At 36.7% G+C, this 19500-nt stretch overlaps 1 protein-coding gene across 1 annotated transcript; it reads left to right on the forward strand.

The window, feature by feature from the left end:
- Window positions 1-2345: 2345 nt before the first annotated feature.
- On the forward strand, window positions 2346-4633 carry LOC116145757 (probable serine/threonine-protein kinase PBL12). The gene is made up of 5 exons (XM_031431201.1): window positions 2346-2951; window positions 3072-3207; window positions 3312-3448; window positions 3555-3678; window positions 3835-4633. Exons 1-5 carry the CDS (start codon window positions 2550-2552, stop codon window positions 4401-4403), a joined length of 1368 nt encoding a protein of 455 aa, XP_031287061.1. The 5' UTR covers window positions 2346-2549; the 3' UTR covers window positions 4404-4633.
- Window positions 4634-19500: the final 14867 nt, after the last annotated feature.

The following is a 19500-nucleotide window of genomic DNA, read 5'->3' on the forward strand; positions in this document are numbered from 1 at the left end:
CAAACCAAAAAGCTACCATTTATATATTTGCAGCACGTTTTCCGACCAGGGCAAAATTGAAAATTAAAAACCCGCCAAATCAAACGGCTAGTATTCAATGTTAATCATTGAAAAACAGTTTCTGAGAGGCACAGAGCATGCATGCAAATGCAATTTTATGGTCGAAGACGAAGGCCTTAATTCATTGACAGGTGGCAAGCACCCACTTAAATTAAAAATAAAATTGAAAGAAAGTTTTGTGTATGGGAAGGAAGGAGAGAATTTAAGTGTTTAAACAATTTAGTTTTAGTTCGACTTACCTAATATTTACACCTCATTTCAAAACTGAGAAGTTTGTGCCCCAGATTTTTGACCAAGGAAAAATACATGCAGTGCTAGTTCATTTGGATATTTCCTGAATCTCAGATAAACATTTAAAGTTAGTTTAATATTATTATAAATAGTTATCATTCCATCTTTAAAATACTATAAAATTCAAAAAAAGAATATATATTCCCATAGTTTTTAACTTTTGATACACTAGTTAGGTTTTATATTAAATACTTCTTTACAGATTATAAATATTGTAGATATAATTGAGGTTTTTAGATTAATTTTAGAAAAATTATTTTTAGATCATAAATCAAATGCCAAATATTGGTACTACAATATAGTCAATCATGGTTAACGAATGTTCAACTATAGAATTATAAACAAATAATCACAAGTATGATACGAACAAATTAAAAAGAAAATCCTAGTCCAATTCTTGCCATGATAATATTCATTTTTCTTTTGAGGTGATACCTGTCTTTTTCAAATTCATCAACCAATTGGATCTTAGTGTTGATTTATCAGGCTGCTAAGAAGAAGCTTAAGCTCATAGTTAATTAAATTTCTAAAGCTTTAATTAAATGGCTGCTTCAAACTGAGTTGTTATCTGTCACTAATTATGCGATTAATGGTCATAACGATATCTTGGAAAGCATGTTCATCATAAACTATATATATATATTTATATATATATTACAGATATTTCAAATAGTAGTGAAGTTTGGTAAATTCTGCATGATAGAAGAAAGTGGTTGTGAGTAGATTGATTTGTTCACCCTTTTCCTTTGACCTTTCTCAACAACACACATTTGACTTCACTCATCTCCACTTCTCTCTACCTCCATGCCCTTCTACACACCATCAAAATAACATAAAATTTTAGCTGCTTCTACTGCCAAACCAGTGGGTACTTCTCACTAATCACTGTGCCATTTTATTTTAATCTCAAACAGTTCTGCCACATCCATCACACACAACAGATACAGCAGTTTGAATCACGTTCAGATTTTTATCTTTATCCGAGTAAAATATAATATTGTAATTGATGATCCAAAGAAATTTGTTTTTACAATTAATAATATAATCCAAAGAAGATTAGCCGTCCAGAAATTTGTTTTTCTATTATGCATGAAAGCTTGACAGGGTCGAGTTATTCTAGAAGCTATCCAATACAGCTTTCCTTGCAGTTGTATGAACATAAATTAATATACTACAGTCATAGGATTTGTAGATAAATTAATTTGTACTTCCGAGTTGGTGAAATCTGATATTGACATTTTACCACCAAATTAATTTTAAAAGTGTTATCGCAAAAATGTCAAAATATTATTATTTAAAATTTCTATTTGTCATATTTCAATTCCTCGCCAAGCTTGCTTAATTATGCATAGAGAAACAAAAAACATATGATTTTTTTTTTTTTTTAAACTTTTGAAAGGATTCTTTTTCTTAATTAACAAACAAAAACATTTCAAGATGTCCCGAAAAACTCAGTGTGCATTAATGGGGTACAATAAGATCTTTGACCTTCGTGCTATATTTTAAAAACAGGAAACAAAAAGATATATCTATTATATTTAAAAACTATTATACATTTACATGATCAGGTATGGATTCTAAAAATTCCGAAAACATATTATTTGAACACAGAACTCGGAAAATGTCGAATGAGACTTCTAATAATAAATTAAAAATTGAGTCGGTGTGATCTTGATTTCATTGAATCAGTATGGATCGACTTTTTATTTTGGAGGTGAATTAGACAATTATATTTGTAGATAGCAATTAGAATAAACATAAATTTAATTAAATCAGTTGATTTAGTTCGTTTAGATTCAATTATTAATATGCTTTTTCAGCTTTTTTATAGTACAAAAGTCAATAAGGACGCACCTGGTCATTCTTCTAGACGAATTCAAAAAAAAAAAAAAAAAAAAAAAAAAATCATATAAGAATAATTTTTGCATATGAATAATATGCTACCATAAATAATAAATGAGAAGGAATGAATCATCAGGCAAGGAACCAAAAGTCATTGGAACTTTTGTATAAATATGCAATGTGGTATTGTAGTAGGTAAATTAGTATCAACTATAAAAAAGTTTCATCCTTCAAACAACTACTCCAAATCACCAAGAAATTTCAAACATTTCATATTTTTCTAGTTTGGTTTTCTCCTTTAGTGCATCAAGTTTGTTGATTTAAGCCAAGTATACATGTATATTGATTGATGCAAGATGACCATGAAGAAGATTACATGGAAATCAGTCATCTTCACTTGTTCCAATAAGAGTAAGAGCTCCTCTTTGCCGGAATCCGATATCATCGATAAACAAGTTGTGAAACAATTAGCTTCATTTCAGAGGCTATCTCTCTCGGATTTAAGCAATCCCAGTTCACCACTATCTGCAGATGATCTATCAAATTCTGTCATTGGCTCAAAGCTTCATGTTTTCACACTTGCGGAGCTGAGAATAGTGACTGCGAATTTCTCCAGGAGTAATATGCTCGGCGAAGGCGGGTTCGGACCTGTGTACAAGGGATTTGTTGATGACAAGATGAAGCCGGGGTTGAAGGCTCAGCCTGTTGCTGTTAAGGCTCTGGATTTGGATGGATTGCAAGGCCATAAAGAGTGGATGGTAATTTCAACTTCAATTTTTCTGATAAAAATTTTGTAGTGATGCGTAATTTGAATATGTAAACAAATGAACTTGATTCAAGTGCATGTACTAATGGTTTTGTTTTACTGTTTTTTGTAGGCAGAAATAATCTTTCTTGGCCAACTGAGGCATCCCCATCTTGTTAAGTTGATAGGATACTGCTGGGAGGATGAACACAGACTCCTGGTTTATGAATACATGGCTAGAGGCAGCTTGGAAAACCAACTCTTCAAAAGTATGTCGATTGTTTCCTTGTGTTTTATGTCTTCAATCATTGCATTTGCAATATATTGGCAATTGTTTTTGTTTACATATTGTGCCATTTTGTTAATAAAGCAGGATATTCAGCAGCCTTGCCATGGTCAACCCGGATGAAAATCGCTCTAGGGGCCGCCAAGGGCCTAGCCTTTTTACACGAAGAAGATAAACCAGTGATATACCGAGACTTCAAAACATCAAATATTTTGTTGGATGCTGTAAGCAGTACTCTTTTTATCAATAATGGAACTCTCTTTGTTGTCAATATTTTTACCTTAAAAACTTAAAATTTATTTCGGTAATTTTCTATTCGTCTCTTTGCAGGATTACACCGCAAAACTCTCAGATTTTGGGCTTGCAAAAGATGGCCCAGAAGGAGAAGAAACACACGTGATAACACGTGTAATGGGCACACAAGGTTATGCTGCTCCTGAGTATGTCATGACTGGTAATGTTAATCTCTTATGATCAATTTTTTTTTTTTCTGATAAAAAATCATTGAATTTGACTGTGACTTGAATTGTACCAACGTGGTATATGCCAAACACTTGCTTTTTGTTTGGAATATAATGAAACCGAACCCAATTCAATATCCTAATTCCAGGTCACTTGACGACGATGAGTGATGTCTATAGTTTTGGAGTAGTTTTATTAGAGTTGTTGACGGGTAAACGGGCTATGGATAACACCCGCTCCGGTCGTGAACAGAGCCTTGTGGAATGGGCAAGGCCTCTAATGAAGGACCCAAGGAAGCTTGAAAGGCTGATAGACCCAAGACTTGAAGGGCAATTTTCTTCTACAGGAGCCCAAAAGGCAGTGGCACTGGCTTACAAATGCTTGAGCCACCACCCAAAGCCTAGACCTTCAATGAGTGAAGTGGTCAAAGCGTTGGAGTCCCTTCAGGACTTCCAGGATTCATTTGTTGGACCATTTGTGTATGTTGTGCCAAATGAAAATGATAGCAAGGAGAATTTTGCAAAAGGGAAAGAAGTGACAAGAATAAAAGAAAAGGATTCTAGTGAAGAAAATGGACAGCGTAATCATGTCAGTTGGAGACATCGGGTCAAGCTGCCCATGTCTATGATAACTTACTCAGATTCTGGTTTGTATAAGAAATTTGTACATAGTTTAAACTCTCCTAATCACCACAAGGAAAAAGGGAGGGACAAGTAAGACTATGAGTTCACTATATTTTAAATCAGTATATAAGAATTACAAGAAGAATAAGTGTTTGTGAAAATTAATTAAGTTGATTGATTATTTTTTTAGTATTTGAATAGGGTATCCTGTAAACTAAAGGTATACGCCATAAGGCAAGGCCTGAAGAGTGCCAAGCTGCTTATAATTTCTTTTATATAATTTTGTTGTATCATTTGATTCTTGGGAATATATGCAAATGCAAGTGAATCTTTAAATGATCGATGTAAAACTGTTGCAAATTTTGGCAGTTATATCTAAGAAATTGAAATTGAGATCAAGAATAGACAGGCACCTAACGTTCAAGGCATCTTCATTTTGATTTATTTTAATAATTTGAGAATAGACAAACACCCACCATTTGTCTCAATCAAAGGCAGAATTCTCTAACCATTAAGACACATTAATGAAGCAACTTGATTTTTGTTTATTATTTTACATTATTGCTAGAATATTAGGAATTTCAACAACTGCTCACTGGCATAATATGTTTCTACCAAGCAGCCACTGATTAAACTTAATTTTCATCGCCAAGATTCAAATTAAAAACTCAAACGACTTGTGTGGGCAAGTACATAGTTTAAGCTTTTTTCAATGGTTTGGTATATTATCTTCTTTTTTGTAGACTTACAACGCCGACTAGTTGGATTAATGGGAGAAGATTCTTTTAGAGGCTTCATTGAAAAAATTGTATGCGTTCCTGTAGTTTGTTTAAACAGAATTAGTGCAGGAAAAAGATAAATTGGTAAAGACTTAGCTTGTTCAAACAGAATGACCACACCATACCATGAATTATATTATATAATTTTATTAGATAAATGTATAAATGACATGATACGCTTATCTCACTTAATTATAAAATATAGGTCATATTATGCTACTGGTCCAATAACGTTAATGTATTAACAATAAATGTTTTGTTTAACTTGAATTTCTAATTTGCTAAATTAGTTAATAACATAAAGTAATCTAACGCATTATAATTAGTATCCAAATTTTTAAATCTCTGTTATATGTTATTCCATATCATTTACCCTAGGGTTATTATGAAAAAACTCCTTTGAGGTTTAAACCATCCTTAAATTGAAAACAAACGTTTCAGATTTCATCAAAAGCCTCCCTTACTTACGGTTTACACAATCCTCATATACCCCACTAGACGCCGTTATGTAAAGGAAAACTTGTAGGGAAAAATGAAATGTCCATTATGCCCATGTTAACTATGTTGACAAATTTAAGAAAAAGTTAAAATAAAACTATAAAAAAAAATATAGAAAACTAAAAATTGTGTAAAAAAAAAAAAAAACAAATTTGGTGCCAACAGCCAAGTTGTCGGCAAAGTCTAGTCAGACTAGATCTAGCCTAGCCTAGCCAGATCGTGCTAGGCATGGCACAATATTGTCATGCATGGCCAGATCGGTGCTCACTGGGCACCGCTAGGGATGGGCGTAGGGCGAGGCAAGGTCTGGGAATGGGATCCCCGAGACGGGGATGATGAGGAATCCCCGTCCCCGCCCCACAGGGATGATTGATCCTCGTCCTCGTCCTGCTCCATATGTAGAGATTTTTTCCGACTCATTTCCCATATGATTTGTTTATGTGTTTCCTTGCAATTTGCAAATGCTTAAAACAAATTAAATTAATTGACTAAATTTGAGAAAAAAAAATTTCAAATGGTTACAAAAACTTTATTTTGTCAATTACTATCTACCAAAATTAAAAATACATGCAACATTGATAACACTCTTTTGTCATAATCAAAGCATAGATCAATTATTTTATTTAGTTACTTGTTAATTTGAAGTTTTAAATAATATGAAATTATTAATATAATTAGAGATACATCATATATCAAGCCTTTGTAATTTGTAATTTTGTAAACCATTGAATAAAAATAAAATATTTAATAAAATATTATATTTTTAATTAAATACTACAAAGAATTTAGATAAACATTTTATATTTTCATAAAATTAATAAAATTATATTCAGTCTTAACATAATTTACTTATTAATTAATTGATTCATAAGTCATTATCACCACTACAAGTAATAAAATCAATCCGCTTGTGAACATGACAAATCAAGTTTAACATCATAGTTAATTGATCAATTAATTAATTAAAATGATAATTGAATTTGTGTAATTTGGTATTTTTATTTGTGTAATTTGTAGGTCATCACACAATTATGTATATTCTTGTATTAGTTTTATAATAAATTAATCAAATTTATTTTTGGGGGCAACTGGCCCTTGAGTAATAACTAATAAGTTGGGACATCAATTTATTAGAGAATTTTGTAAAATTAACAAAACAATATTAGAAAGTATTATAAAAATAAATATCTATTTTTTAGACTCCATTTCACCATGTGGCACACAAGATGTTTAGAATATTTTAGTATAAATTAAATTAAATATTTGAACACTTATTAAAAAAATTAGTGATTAATCTCATGTAATATTATCAAAGAAAAACATGCATGCAAGAATTAATTGTCACTAATAATAAGAGAATTCAATCACATAACTTATACAAACATAAACACATCTTCTACCAAGTAGCAATTAAAGAAACCAATAATATGTATAACAAATTAGCAAAAAGAATAAAAAAATATAACAAAAAGAATAAAACAATAGTAAATTAATTAAGTTATCACATATAAGATATAAATTAATATTAATCATATCATTTCATCTCAAGCAGCACTATGAGGTGGAAAAGCAACCCGCCCAGCCCGACTTGACCCAGCCCACGGCGGGTTGCTATTAATGGTGGGTCGGTCCTGACCCGCTCGGTGACATTGGCGGGCCAGGTTAGGCCCGCCAATATTAGGGAATTGGCTAGCCCAACCCGGACCGTCAACCCTAACTCGTTGGGTTAAGCCGCGGGTTGGGCTGGGTTAACACGCTTTTGATTTTTTTTTTTAATTTTGTTTAAGTTTAAGTGTTTAATTAACTTTTCAAATGAATAATTAACAATTTATAAATGAATAAATGTAATTGTTTTTAGTTAATTGTTAATTTCTTTTCAAATATCAATAATTAAATTAAATTATTATTTTTTTTGTTAACATTCCAAATATTAATTCAATTTTAATACATAAAAATATAATATAAGAATAATTAAATTTATTCATTTATTAAAAAATAAAATAAGAAATTACAATAATTATTGCCTCGTTAAAAACCTCACAAAAAAAAAAAAAAAAAAAACACAATAGGACAAAAACTTGGTAAGGAAAAAAGAGTGCAATAATTGACAATTAATTTACAAGTTACAATTTACAAAACAACTAATTTTGGGGTTCACTAGGACCTCCCTCATCCGTATCATCTATATTACAAAATTGAAATGATTCTATTAAAGTATCGCCGACAACCTTGTATTGACCTTGATATCTCGAAGACATGTGAGGACTTCAATCATTGGTGGTGAAAGTTTAGTCCTCATTTCATTTAAAATTCTTCCACTTGCACTAAATGTTTGTTCGGATGAGACAGTTGAGACAGGAACAACAAAAACATCCAAGGCAAGTCTTGATAATACCGGAAAAATAATTTTTTGGCTCTCCAATAGTCCAAGAGATCAATGTTGGTTCTCTGTTGTGGATCTACTGGTAACATTTCAAGGGTTGCCAAATATTGTTAAAGCTTATTACTCTGCGACTGCATGAAAGACAATACATTAGTTGTTGTTGTTGGTAGAACTTCTGAAGAGGAGGTTGTGCTTCAGATTCGGGTCCTCTTCGACCTATTCAGTGCACCCCAAGAGTAGAAGTCTTCATTTGTTTCTTCTGATGCAGCTTCCCTGGATGTTTCGCCTCTTTGCGGGTTCCCATACCTGTTTTCATACTGGAAATATACTTGAAAAGTGTATTTTTTACCTCTCCTATTTGATTGGCATATACTTCGGTTTGTAAATTTTCAAATAAATTGTCAAAACCATTTTCTAAACCTGCTAATTTAATTCTATGATCAAATATAGTACCTAAACAATAAAGAAAAGGAATGGGTTTCCAATATTTAAAATTTTTTTTTCCATTGCCTTTATTGGTGCATTTAAAATTACATTGTCTTTGTTTTTTATAAATAACTCGAAATTTTTTATAATTGTATGTATTACCAATGGACTAGTAGGATAATACACAACAGAAAGTTGTAAAGTAGATTGGTAAAAAGTTTTAAGAAAAGAATGAAATACTTTAGCTATTTGCCAATCATTTTCTACCAAATAATGAGGACCTCTATTATTTGCTACAAAATAACTAATTATATTAGCATAAGGTAAACATGAATCAAGCATTAAATAAGTACTATTCCATCTAACAGGCATGTCTAATGCAAAAGTTCTAGGAGACATATTTGATTTTATACAAGCTTCTTGAAATTCAGCATTTCTTTTATTACTACTAGTAATCCAAGCTAAAGATTCCCTAATTCTATCAATATTTTTTTTAATTGTTTTCATACCACTTTTCACAATTAAATTAATAACATGACATGCACAACGTTGGTGAAAAAACTTCAAATTATTATATAAAAGATAATTATTTTGAAAAAATTCTATAGCTTTACTATTAGAACTTGCATTATCTAAAGTTAAACTTATCACTTTATCAATAATATCATAATCTTCTAAAACTTCAATAATTTTATTATAGATTTCTAAACCACTATGATCCACATCCATTAATCTAAATCCTAATAAAGATTTATTTAATTTAAATTCATTATCAAAATAATGACTAGTCACACAAATATAATCTTGTTTAGCTCTACCACTCCAAATATCAGCAGTTAAAGCCACACTAATATGACAAGTATGAAATTTATTTTTTAATTCTAATTTCATTTTTTTAAACAATTTTATTAAATCATTTCTAGTTGCAGTTTTAGAATAACTTTTAAATCCTGGAAAAAATGAATTTTGAACAAATCTTTCAAAATATTTATCTTCTGCCATATTAATAGGTTGATCAGATGCAGCAATATATAAAGCTAACTGTTCCCTATATACATCAGAATTATAACGCCAATTAGTACCCATATTAGTTATTTGAGTTTGATTGCTTTCTCTATTTCCATGTTGATTGATATGTTTATTAGCATGCATTTTTAAAGTACTAGTACCATTACCTGAATCAGCTTTATAAATATTTCCACAGTATTTGCATCTCGCTTTCTTGACTTGAACGCCATTTTCTGTCTCGTAAAACTTGTCGAAATGCGCCCAAACGTCTGATGTGTGTCTGTCTTCGCTTTCGACGGCAGTTGATGATCCCGCCTCAGCTTGAGATGAAGTTGGACGAGCACGACGATTACGAGGACGACTTCTAGAACCACCGGGAGCTGTTGGAATCGGGGGCATATTTTGAGGTGTATCGGATTCTGAGAATGGGAAAGCGGGACTATTTGAATCTCCTCCTGCATTTATGTTAGTAAAATCAGCGGGACTAGGACTAGGATAGTAGTTTCCTTCATCATTGTAATTGATGGGAGAGAAATATCTATCCATTGTAGTTGAAAAAAAAAATTGATGTAGAAGAAATAAAAATTAAAGAAAGAGAATTGGAATATGGAAATTGGAATTTGGAAAATTGGAAATATGAATTAAAAATTGCAAAAACTAATAAAAATTAAAATACGAGCAAATTGATAACAAAGAGATTAAGAGAATAAATGAATAATTGAGAGATTAGAGATTAGAGAATATGAGAGAATGAGAGAATTTGAGTTGTGAGAAAAATGTGAGAGTTTAGGGCCAATTTATAGGAAAAAATGGGAAAGAAAAATGACGAAAAAGACCCTTCCAACGGCTATAAAATGGTTATATTTCAAGGGTAAAGGGGTAATTTGAAAAATAAAATAATTTTTTTTATTTTTTATTTTATTTTTTCAGCCAACCCACCGGGTTGCAACACGTTATGGCGGGTCTCTTTCAAAGAGACAAAACAACAACCAGTCGGGTTGCGGGTTGCCATTGTGCAACCCGGCCCGCCGGGGGTTGCTGCCGGGTTAGGGTCAATGGCGGTCTAGGTTCAACCCGTTTCGTTACGGGCCGGGTTAGGGTTGACCCGCCTAACCCGGCCCAAATGTTCCACCTCAGCTTCTTGAGATGGCAATTGTACCCGGATTTTCGGGTACTCGGCCTGGCCCATATGGGACATGCATTACCCGTTGTTTACGGGGATGGACACGGGCTTGGGTATGGTTTGAGGGCCCACCCACGGGTATAGACCGAGCTCGGGGCAGCAATTGACAGGCTCGACCCGGCCCGAGTTTTTATTATGTAAAAAAAATTAAAATTTGATTTGATTTGATTATGATTTTGAAATGAATTTATTATAACAATCAATTGCGATTTTAGTCAAACTGAAGATCTCTTGTCCAACATATTAATTTATACACACAAAAAATATGGTGATTAAAGCAAGAGATACTATTAATTAAGTTAATATGAATGAAAAAAAAAAATATACCAAAGATTGCCCATGAGAAAATAAATTATAAAAATTAACATGGGCCAAGATTGGAAGTCATAAAAAGCCTATCGGGCCGAGCCTGGGCATTACCAGACATCCCCGCAACAGGCCTAGGCCGGGCTCAGGCCAGGCTCATGGGGTCGGGCCTGGGCCTGGGCCAAGGGGTGCCCGATCCTGGCCTGACCCATTGCCATCTCTAACTGCTTCGTTTGGTCTCACTTTAATATGACAGGGATTAGCCTCAATGCGATTGCTCACCAACTCCATGTCCCCCGGACTACCCAAGTTACTTTTTTATTTCATAATTAAAATATGTAATAATAAATTTAAGATAACAATCCCAAATTTTGATACATAACTTAAAATCTTAATTCTTAAATCATGAGATATTAACTTTAAACAAAATCTAATCAAGGAAAAAAATATAATTTTTTTAATAAATGTATAGTCAACATAGCAGGGCGTGGAATTTTCTTCTACCTATCCCCATCCCTACCCTTGCCCCTGCCCCCAAAATTTTCAGGGAATCCTCGCCTTGTTTGGGGTGGGGTGGGATGGGTTAAATGCCCATCCCTAGTGTCATGGATCCCACAGCGGAAGGGAAATGGGGGGGGTCTTGGATTTATAAAGGGGGGAGTCCCTCTACCTAATAGGTTAGCCTTTTGGATGTGAAACTCTGAGCCCGTGACAAGTGGTATTAGAGCCAACCCTAATCCATCTTTCGGTGTCCCACCAAGCTCCCACGTAGAGGGGTGTCCACTTGTGATTGTGGGTCCACTCGAGGGTAAGGTGGATGAGTAGGTAGGGGGCCCCACCTGTGACGGGGGCATCACAGGATTGGGTTGGGAAAAATGTCATAGATCCCACATCGGAAGGGAAATGAGGGGGTCTTAGGTTTATAAGGGGGGAGTCCCTCCACCTAATAGGTTAGCCTTTTGGGTGTGAAACTCTCAGCCCGTGACACTAGGCATCCTTGTAGTCACTTTTTGTGGATCTGCCCTTGCCAAGCCAGATTCGACCACCCCTGATTAGTATTTGGCATCAACGACTTCAATTTTTTTTTTTAAGTTTTTTGTTCCAACTTTTTATGATTTTATTAACTTTTTATTTTAAATTCTTTTAATTGAATAAAGACCAATTTACTCCACACATTTGAGTGTATTTTTGTTAAAAAACGGCATGTGGTTATTTGAGGATTATGTAAACCATAGGGGAGGTTTTCGATGAAATCTAAAACGTTTGTTGTTAATTTAAGGATGGCTTAAACCTTACAGGTGGTTTTTGATAATAAGCCTTTATCCTATAATAATGCTTACATGAAAGGGTGCGTTTGGTTCGGGGAATATTTTATTATTGAAAATGTAGGATTACCACTGAGATAGATTACCTTAAAGATTACAGGGGAATGTTATATCAATATGTTTGGTTAGATTAGTGGGGATAAATAATTAAGATGTTTGGTTGAGAAGAATAAAATATTATCGATAGAGGTTTTTAATGAATTACCCTTCATTTTTAATATTATAATAATAATAATAATAATATTATTTAAATAAATTACTTTTAACAACCTATATTTGAGAATTTAGCTAAAACACCACAACAACAAAGTTTAAATTTTAACAAAATACCCCCAGCCACCCAAGACCACCATCGATTGCTGGCATTAGTCACCAAAACAGTGGATGACTAGTGAGATTTGGCTGGCTGTGCGCCGTTTTGGCTGTTTTCGATCAAACCGAAGGCCAAAAATAGCTAGATCACTGTGGATCTGACTGTTTTTGGCCAGATCGAAGGCCGAAGCAGATCACCATGGATCTGGTAAAAAACGGATAGATCTATTATGGCCGTTTCTTGCCAAATCTATTCTGCCCGTTTCCAACCAGATCCGTGACGATCTAGCTGTTTTCGGCCTTTGATCTAGTTGAAAACAACCAGATTGGTGCACGGTGTGCCAGATCCCATTGGTTGTGCATCAATTTGGTGACTATTGCCGATTGCTGACAATGGTGGCTAGTATCCGGTGGTGGTCTTTTGTGGTTGGGTATTTTGTTAATTTTTAAACTTTTTGTGACTGGGGGTATTTTGTTAACTTTTAAACTTTTTGTGGCTAGGGTGTTTTAGCTAAATTCTCAAATGTTGGGGGTTTGGGTAATTATTATTTGGTAAACATTTAAGGCCAATTGTGTCTGAAATGGTATTTAATTAAGGGCAAAATGGATATAAAATTAAGATCACCCTGGTAATCTTTAAATACCACACCCGAAGGTGGTAATCTGATTACCCCATATTTTACCAACAGTAATCACTATTGATATTGAAAGATTATTGAAATCTTTTATTACTTGACAACCAAAGAAGGAATGTCCAGAATTAAAGATAGATTATCGGAGTTATTTTTCTAGAGCCTTAACCAAACACACCCTAAATGTCATGTCCGAAGACAAAACTGACTAAATGAGAGATGGTGAATATGAGATATTCCTATATACGTAGCATTATTCTAAACATAACCCTTAAATTATATTGAGCAAAAATTTAAGAGTTAGAATAACAACTCTAAAAAATTATTTTTAAAGTTCTATATTCTTGATGAAAATCATTGTGCATGTAAGATTTTTTTTTTTTTTTTTTTTTTTTGCTCTTTCTCAAAAACAAACAATTGTATGTGGATTGTAAATCAAATGAGCCCTAAATAAGTTTGTTAAGATTCACTGATGCAGAAAGCAGGATATATAAACAGGAGCATTTAGCCGTTTTCGTCCAACTGGGGTTTTGAGAAATGAAAAACCTTCATCCATTGCTTTTTATCTTGATTGCTATCACGCTCACTTTCATCATGCAAGATCTGGAGGTAGATTTCTGTTTTCAAGCAGACCCAAACAACTCTTTCAATAGAAAATCAAATAACTTGAAAATCCCCAAGATTTGTAACCAATGACAAAGCGTGCAACCAACCCTGAGTGGTCTAGTGGTTTGATAAGAACTCTTGAGTGTATTACTCAAGAAGTCTTGAGTTTGAGTCCCTCCTCGGTTACTAATAGGGGTGGTCATTTGAACTCTTACTTGACCAATAATTCTAAGGTTTTGTGGGATTAGTTGAGATATACCCTCTGTCATAAAAAATAAAAAAGACAAAGCGTACAATTGGATCGAAGAGGAGCAAAATCAAATAATAGTAGATATAGAAATATGTTGTTTAATTTCTTATGATAAATGTATAATGAGTGAGGAAGAAAACTATTTAATTTAATTTAATATAGAACCCCAAGTAAACCAATAATTGACATTGTTGATGCGTGATTTTGACACCAACTAAATGCACATGTGAAATGCTAAGCTGACCCAGAAGACACACACGAATAGGGGTAGTGAAATGAATAATAGGTGAAGAAACAATGTTTTAAAGTGGTTCGGTTGCTTAAGCAAACGACTCCTACGTCTACTGATATTGTATTAATATAGAGGGTCAGGTCGCATGCAGCGAGCTGACTTACGAGTGATTACAGAAGAGAGAATAAACTATTATAGAGAGAATTGAACTATTACAGAGTAAAAATGAGCCAATCCCACAAACGGGAGAGGAGCTCTCTATTTATAGTGGGATGAATTGGAGTAATGATTACAGAATCCGTAAAAAGGGGGTAGATACCGTGCAAATCCTTCTTTGCGTCCTGTTACTCACCCACTCGAGTGATTTCCTCGTTTAGTACAGGGGTTGGACACGTGGACGGCCTCCAGCCTTTCGTCAATCTGGTGTGCACCCACTACACTGGCAAAAGCATGCTGCTCACGCTAGCATGCGATGTGGCAGCGTCTGAACGGCTGTAGGATCTGCCAGGCTCTGACCATTTACGCTGACCGGGCTTTATGTCAGCCCTACTTTTTCAAGCATAACAGAAGTCCCCTAGTTTTTAAGGTTTGAGGATCGAACCTTGGAAACTGCATAATTATGCCTTGACTTGATGCGTTTGAAAAGATAATGGTTGACTCGACCTACTTGCAAAGAGGTCGAGAACATATTTCAACACAGGCAACCTGAAACTATCTTCGCTATAAAGTTAGCGACTTGATTTTAGATCGTATTCAGTACCATAACAATGATGCCGACCTAGACTGAATTCCGCTACCTGATTACACTTAGCAAGTTTTGTTAAGAACAAAGGATCACGTTGCTTCGCAACTAATATCCGTTGAGGTCGAGGGGTCGCATCGCTTTGCAACTGACGAGATGGATTGAAGAGTTACGTCGCTTCACAACTTACAAGGCGAAGAGTGTTTTTCATAACAACCTCTTCAGATGTTTTTCCGTTACGCTTTTGCTGTAGATGCATTTAATGAAATGCCTTCTATTCTAACAGATGTGCCTTATGCGCTATAAGTGCCAGCCATGCACATTAAATGCGAGCTATGCTGTAACGATATTCTCTATCAGAGCATTAAATGCAGACGTGGGCGCATTTAATGTGAAGGAGGGAGAATGTGCCGTCGCTTGAGTTTTTCAACGGAAAAGAACAACGGTTTGGTTTATTAAGGCGTGATGGTCACTCTTCTTTGCTGATTCGTGACACGTGGTGCGATCAACGATTAGATGCATTTTCCGCCCAAACATCGTTTGACTCTGGGAAACCAAAGAGCCTTTTCCGCCACTATAAAACCCAGGTTCACTTCATTATCCATCTTCTCAGAGAGAGCACGAGATTTTCATGAACTCTAATTCTTTGTCTTTTAAACCGGTGCGCACTTGATATTCGAAGCAGAAGGATTGATCTTCTCATTTCAGGAGGTAAGGATTGTCCCTCTACTACTTTTATTGTTGTTTTTGGTAGTCGCCATGTGATGATATTTCATCGGTGGTCGATCGGAGATGAAATACTCTCTTCGAGATTGAGCCATTAATGGTGGCTCTAAAAGTATTCTGTTAGGGTTTTTCTAGGGTTTAAGGGAGGAAATATTTATTGCTTCCTTCCACATCATCGTATGAAATAATGTATGAGGACTAAACAATTTCTTACTTGTCACTTTTGCGGACGACAATAGAATGGAACCCCCAACGACCAGAGCCGAGGAAGGGACCAGTTCGGCTATGCAGGATGCTCCTGCGAGTCCCCCTCAAGAGATCATGTCGGTGCTTACTGACAAAGAGCTTCAAAGGGTGATAGAACAATACGCTATCAGCGTAGAGGTCTTCTGAGACAAGACACGCACAGCTTGTAATCTGCCACGAGGGTTGGCTGCGATCTCCGAGGACATTTTCAAGGGTGGGGGGTTGATCCCTTTCCACCCTTTTGTCAGGTTGGTCCTCGACCATTTCGGGATCACACCCTTGCAGCTCACACCGAATGTGTACATGATAGCCATGGCCATGTACATCGCGTGTCATGAAAGCGGGCTGGGTGAGCTAACCGCGCTAGAGCTCGGTTGTTTGTATATCCTGAAAAAGAGTAAGGACAAAGATTCCTACTACCTTTCTAGGCGAACCACCATTGGAGAGGGAATACATAGTTACCTGAGCAATGCGGGGGCGTATGAGACGAAGTTCTTTTTCTTTCGTTACGACGACCTTTGCTATTTCCAGGATCCAAGTAGGTTTTCCTTCCTTTTCGCTTTGTGAACTTTTTTTGGTCTTCACTAACGAGTTATTTCTTTGCAGTTAACAAAACGACCAGTTTAGAGCTCTTCGTAGATCCAGACAAGATTACTCCCTTCGGCTTTTTGCCCAAAGAAAGTTGCAACACTAGATTGCTCGTGACAATTGCAAACTTGCGGAAATATGACTTTTTCAACTCGAAAGCAATCTTAGAGCCCCCACCGAGTAAGCTTCGCAACCTTGGTTTATTTTTTAGTTGTGCATGCAGCGAACTGTTTTCCTAATGACATTCACATGTAGCGACCATGCCTCCAAAGGTGTCTAGATCACCACGAGCGAGGCAGTTCACCTTCCCTAGAGTGGGGGCTATTGAACTGATTGGAGGTGCTCCCACCGGTCCCTCTACTGGAAAGGCATCAGCTGGTGCTCCGGTCTGACCTACAGGCGCTCCCCAACCCCCGGATGTTCATCCGAGGCAAAAGATGATGGCCCAACGACCCAGAAAGAGGCAACAAATTCAGACCAAAGAATCAGAGTCTGAACCAGAGGACCTAGGCGTTCAGCCCGAAAGGTCGCAGGCCTACCAAGCACTTTGCTCGGGGGGGCCTACTAGGGGTGCGACCGGTATCTTTATTGCCCTGGGGGTACCGCGAACAAGGCAGAGCGAGGTTGTGAACCCTAGGAGGAGACCAGGCAAGGAACCAGTGGGCGGCATGACCCTTGCTAGAGGCATGGGCACGGACACTCCTATGCTTGACTCAATGGGACAACTTTCGGACCATCTACAGCCGGTGGTTTTTACGCTACTAGAGTGCGGGCTCGCAGAGGCTTTTGAGGAGTTTGTGGCTTCCGGTTATGTGGACCTGATGTCCACATCCATTCAATACCCGAGCAAGGTAAGACGAGCTATCCTCGGCAAGGACTTTGCTTCTTTTTGGTAGCAAATAAACTAACTTGTTATTTCTTTTGTTTGCAGGCCTTGCTCTCCATGCAACTGTCCCTACAAAAGGTCCAACTGGGAGCCACCAAGGGGATGGTCGTGTTGAGAGAAGAGAACACTCGGCTCAAATGGGACTTGGAAGCCACTGAAGCAGAGAAAGACTTATCCACTGCTTCGGCAAACCAGTACCTGAATGAGAAGAATGCTGCTCTTCGCACGGTGGACTTCTAGAAAGCCGAGCTAGAAAAGCATGGAGAGGAGATGAAAGAGCTTTAGAGGATAGTGGCTAGACTCACCAAGGAGGCCGACGAGAAAGACCAAGAGTTGAAAACTACCTCTGAGCGGGCCTTGCAAGCAGAGCAGGATAGGGGTGAGCTGTGGGAGGCCACCGAAAAGCAAAGGCAGGTTCTTGAGGCTGAGCTTCAAGCTAGTCAGGGAAGAGTCACTTCGTTGACTAAAGAGATGCAGCGTCAAGGGACAGAGATCGAGTCGAAGGCCACTGAATGGGCAATTCAGTCCATCTATGCCCTACGGCTGAGGAATCCCGGACTGGATATGTCCGACCTCCCAGAGAAGTACTAGGAAATCCTTAGATCTATGGCGCGACTCGACGATGAGGAGGCAGCGAAGGCTGCCCAAGGACTTGACCAGGGGGAGCATTCGGGATATGTTCCCAAAGAGCCCGCAGTTGGCCAGGTGATTGGCGATCAGCCTGGGGATGATGAGGCCGCGTCTCCGGGAATTGGGGATGAAGACCACTAATTGCCTTTACTTTTGTATTGCCTTTCCCATGCTTGCTTTTTGTATTCCTTTTATGAATAAAGACAAGGCTTTCTTAATCCGTTATGAATATTTACAATTTTCGTACTATTACATATGAGGTCGCACTCTAACTGTTTTACCATTAAAATGGAACAAGTTTGTGCGAAACAAAATCATACACATGGGAAGATAATAATTACAAAAGAACAGAATTATAGAATTGTACATTTGCTATTTACAAAGACTTAAGAAAGGTAAAATCTTTACAAGGAAAAATTGAGTTTGGAATTACTGATAATATGGTCACAGATGTTCAGCATTCCAAGCTCACGGCACTACAGAATCATTCATTCTTTTGAGATGGTAAGTCCCCTCTCTTATCACTTTGGCAATGCAGTATGGGCCTTCCCAGTTTGGTCCCAAAACTCCCACACTTGGTTCCCTAGTACCGAGAAGAACTTCCTTCAAGACAAAGTCGCCGACCTGGAAGTCTCTTCTTCTGACCTTAGGGTTGAAAAACCTTTTAGCGCGTTATTGATAGACTGCTATTCTTAGCTGAGCCTTGCTGCGATGTTCTTCAACTAGGTCTAGACTTGCGCGCATAAGCGCTTGATTGTCAGCTTCGTTGAACAAGTTCCTTCGAAGTGAACCGATCCTTACCTCCACAGGGATTATCACTTCGCAACCATATGCTAGTGAAAAAGGGGTTTCTGAGGTCGAGGTTCTCAGATTTGTCCTGTATGCCTATAAGACTTTAAGGAGGTCATCGACTCAATTCCCTTTGGCCGCGCCAAGCTTGGCCTTCAGAGTGTGCTTGATGGTTTTGTTGACAGCTTCAACTTGACCATTCGTTTACGGTCTTGTGACAGAGGCAAACTTTTTATGGATACCCAGCTCATCGCAAAACTGCTTGAAATCCTCGTTGTCGAACTGCTTGCCATTATCTGAGATGAAGGTATGAGGAATCCCGTAGTGGCATACAATGTTCTTGAAGACTAAGTCCTTGCGCTTTTTGGTGGTGATTGTGGCTAATGGTTTTGCTTCGACCCACTCGCTGAAGTAGTCTATCGCGACCACCACATATTCGACTCCCCCTTTACCAACTGGCATGGGACTAATGAGATTGATTCCCCACATGGAGAATGGCCAGGGGCTAGTCATGGTTATCAGTTGATGGGAAGGAGCTCGCGGTATGTTCGCGAACCGCTAACACTTGTCACACTTTTTGACAAAGTTGTAGGTGTCTTCTTGGCTCATGGGCCAATAATACCCTTGACGAACAACTTTTTTGG

This window comes from Pistacia vera, unplaced genomic scaffold, assembly GCF_008641045.1.
Source record: "Pistacia vera cultivar Batoury unplaced genomic scaffold, PisVer_v2 Contig467, whole genome shotgun sequence".
NCBI classification, from domain to species: Eukaryota; Viridiplantae; Streptophyta; class Magnoliopsida; order Sapindales; family Anacardiaceae; genus Pistacia; species Pistacia vera.

Coding starts and splice junctions, on each gene's coding strand:
- LOC116145757 (XM_031431201.1), top strand. CDS start 2,550: ATGACCATGAAGAAGATTACATGGAAATCAGTCATCTTCACTTGTTCC. Junction 3,208..3,311: donor GGAAAACCAACTCTTCAAAA/GTATGTCGATTG, acceptor TTAATAAAGCAG/GATATTCAGCAGCCTTGCCA. Junction 3,679..3,834: donor TCCTGAGTATGTCATGACTG/GTAATGTTAATC, acceptor TCCTAATTCCAG/GTCACTTGACGACGATGAGT.